Consider the following 3,786-nt stretch of genomic DNA (forward strand, 5'->3'; position numbering starts at 1 on the left):
AAACCTCTTAGAGAGAGCTATAAAGTACTACGAAGCACTAGAAAGCATATAAAGTCTAAGTGCTGTTCAGGAGTGGGCTTCAAAAATTTTAGCTACGGGTTCTCTGCTTGGTTGCTGCGTTGGCGTGACCATGGTGGGTGTGGCCTAGTCAGCCTTCTGCACCACGGCATTGGGGGGGCCACCCTTTTGCCTTCCTTGGGCTCCAGAGGCTCTCTGGAAGCCAGAAGTTCAGGAAAGCCCATTTCCAGTCTTCCTGACCTTCCGTGAGGCCTGTTTCTTGTTCTCCCAGAGCCCCCGTGTGCATCCTGCACTTACCCCAAAACAGGCCGCGTGGGGACTCCTGGGAGGGGAGGAGTGGGCAGGGCCACCCAGGAGTGGGATTATTTTTTTGGGGGGGGGGTCTCTGAACTGCACAGAATCTTAGCTAGGGGCTCTCCCGAACCCCTGCGAACCCCCAGCAGCCCAGCCCTGGTGCTTTTCCTATTCTACAGTGTTTTGCTACATTTTTCTATTTTCTTTCGCTTTGTTTGATCGACTTAAAGTTTTTCCCTTTCTTCAAAAAACGAAGCTGAATTCCTTTTGGGTCTGATCTGCCTTTCCACTTTCTTGACAGGATGTGTTCAGACAGTTGCAATTCTCGGTCCCGTTTTGGGGTTTCTTTTGGGATCCTTGTGTGCCAAGCTGTATGTGGACATTGGCTTCGTAGACATGGGTGAGCATGAATGGCAGTCTTTGTTACAAGTCAAAATGCCCACGTTATTTTTGACTAAGACACCAAAATCAAACCACAGACTATGAAAACAAGGCATGGATAAAGGTTTCTTCTGAAGCTGCAATGGGAAAGGCATAACGCTACAGCGAGTTTGTCCCTCCAAAAAGGCAATAATACCTTTGTGGGTGTGATCTTGGTATCAAAATAGGTGAGACCAGCAGGAAAACGTAGAAAGAAAAATCCACCAAATCATAGAACAACAGAATTGGAAGGGACCTTGGAGGTCTTCTAGTCCAGCCCCCTGCTCAAGCAGGCGAACCTATATCAGTCCAGACAAATGGTCATCCAATCTCTTCTTAAAAACCTCCACGAATGAAGCAAGCACCCACAACTTCTGAAGGCAAGCCATTCCACTGGTTAATTGTGCTAGCTGACAGGAATTCTTGCCTCCAGATTAAAAGAGAAAAACTCCATTAAATGGAAATTGTAATTTGCCAGAAAATGATGGTACCAAACCACATTGCCAGAGTTAAAGGATGTGATCAGGAAGGTTTTAAGCAGTACAAAAAGAGCAATGTAAGATCCATTCACTGCCCAGCCTACCTTAATCCACATCTACTCAATATTAAAAATCGTGTTTGCCATTTAATAATTAAAACTGATTTTTTTTTTAAAAAACACCTTCATTTCTCTTCTTAGGCACCCAAGCTATCACTCACAAAGACCCACACTGGGTAGGAGCTTGGTGGCTTGGCTACTTAATTGCTGGGATGGTTAGCATCCTTGTTGCAATCCCCTTCTGGTTCTTAGCCAAGCATCTTCCAAGGCCTGAGATCTGAAAAGATTCTACTGAGCAATCCAGCTTCATTGCAGAAGATAACAAGGACTATTGTGCCACTTGCCAAACCCACTTCAATTTTTTCAAGATGGCAAAAGGTGAGAATCTGGCTAATTAACAGATGCATTGTTGAACACTTCGATAGTCATTGTCTACATCACTAGTTTGATAATTTGGAAAACTAGTTGGAGAGCCAGCTTGCTCTAGTGGTTAAGGCACAAGACTAGGAAGAAGGAGACTTTGAGTTCTAGTCCCTTCCAAAGCCATGAAAGCCAGTTGAGTGACTTTGGACCAATCACCAGGAGACTATGAGTTCTAATCCCTTCCTTAGTCATGAAAGCCAGCTGAGTAACTTTGGGCCAGTCATTCTCTCAGTCCAACCCATCTCACACAGTTATTGTTGGGGAAAATAGGAGGAGGAAGGTATGTTGGATATGTTCACCACCTTGTGTTACTTGTGAAAGTAATAAAGGTGGGATACAAATAAATAAATAAAAATAAATAAATATATAATCTCAGCACAAAGTACTGCCTTGATCTGAGCAAGAGAGCCAGTGTGGACAACGTGATGTCCTTCAGAAGCTTTTCAATGTAGTTCTCATAACTACTCGCTATTGACCATTCAATCTAAAGCCAATAGGTTTTGAAGTCCAAAATATCTGGAGGGCAACAGATGAATTACATCTAACTAAGAAAATGAATATAACCCAACTGACCCATTGGCAATGGGATCCTGAACGGATTCAACTTGAGTTTTATGTGGGTTGCAGTGACCCACACACTGACCATTGCAAAGGCTGTGGGCACTTTCATGGAGACAAAAAGTTTGCAGCAAAAGTCAAAGGCCTCCTAAATGACAAAAAGAGAAAGCAATATATTACAAATATTTGTCGTGGGGAAAGGATCTGAGTATGACTAAGGCTTCTTCCAATTTTCCGTGAACAGTTGTTACCAAATCAACCAATTTTGAAACTAGTTGTCATCCGTGTTCATTTCTCACTTCTTTCCAACCAACAAGTATCCATTATTTTTTCCAGAGTTCCTGTCTTCCTTGAAAAGCCTCCTTGGAAATCCAGTTTACTTCTTATATCTCTGCTCTAGCATCATCCAATTCAATTCTCACATTGGCATGGTGACCTATAAGCCAAAATATATTGAACAACAGTTTGGACAATCATCTTCCAAGACCAATTTTATCATAGGTATGGTTGAGGTTCTTGAGGCTGGGATTGAAGCAGATGCTATTTTGTTTGAAGTTCAATACATGTAGAAAAACATCCATAATCCAAGGCTTGATGATAATGTTGATAGATGCCAGAGGGGGAAATCATTACTTGAAGAAGTAATCATGTTTTTTTTTAATTAATGTAATTTTAAGTCACTTATACATCAAATCAAATTTAGTCTTTACCTTGGCTGCATGTATGTGTCCCTTGGCTTGCTATGCCTCTCAAAGGATAAAAACAGCCTTTTGACTGAAAAAAAAAATGATTGCACAGCTGTGATACAGATACATAAAGTTTAACATACTGTGGCTCTATCTTCCTTTTCAGACTGTTTTTGTCTGGCACATCTAATGGACCGCACTTATTTTTGTAGCTGGCTAACTTGAAAACACATCAATGCTATTTGCAACTAATTGTAGACACAGGAAAATTCAGGGAAAGTTAGCATTAATCAGAAAGAACTTGGAGATCTTGTCCATCTCTAATTCCTAGTGGTTCGTGAAAGCACCCTTTCCTGAAGGGATCCCTTAAAATTAACTATGTGAAGTTTTCCACCATTTACAACATCCAGAATGGTAGAATTCTATTCCCTAACTGTTCTGGAAGGCAAAGTCCATACCTCTGAAAACTGCCAGGTTTGGGTAACGTTGCTTTTTGGCCTGTTAGGGCCAAATATCTGGTCAAATAAGATACTTAATTTTTCATAGAGGATTAAGAGAAGTTAATCTGCTTTGTTTGCAATTAAAGTTCTTCTTCTTCTTCTTCTTCTTCTTCTTCTTCTTCTTCTTCTTCTTCTTCTTCTTATTATTATTATTATTATTATTATTATTATTATTATTATTATTATTATTATTATTATTATTATTGTAAATGACTCAAGAATTGTGTGAATTCCTTGAAATTGGGAAACGACATTTCTTGGACTTCCACCTTTTAAATTGTAGCATAATTTGTAAATGTTTTTTCAAGAGAAGTAGAGGCATTTATAAAAGCTTCTTCTATCCATAACA

The 3,786-nt window shown here is 40.2% G+C and overlaps 1 protein-coding gene across 1 annotated transcript; it reads left to right on the top strand.

Moving 5' to 3' along the window:
* Window positions 1-540: 540 nt before the first annotated feature.
* On the top strand, window positions 541-3,496 carry LOC113437878 (solute carrier organic anion transporter family member 1C1-like; the record flags this gene model as incomplete). The annotated part of the gene is given in 3 exon segments (XM_087935194.1): window positions 541-712; window positions 1,412-1,648; window positions 2,588-3,496. Coding segments are annotated over 3 exon segments (642 nt in total), but the record flags the coding sequence as incomplete, so codon positions are not given.
* Between the last annotated feature and the right edge of the window lie 290 nt (window positions 3,497-3,786).

This window comes from Pseudonaja textilis, chromosome 5 (genome assembly GCF_049901715.1).
Source record: "Pseudonaja textilis isolate UNSWEBS1 chromosome 5, rPseTex1.2, whole genome shotgun sequence".
NCBI classification, from domain to species: Eukaryota; Metazoa; Chordata; class Lepidosauria; order Squamata; family Elapidae; genus Pseudonaja; species Pseudonaja textilis.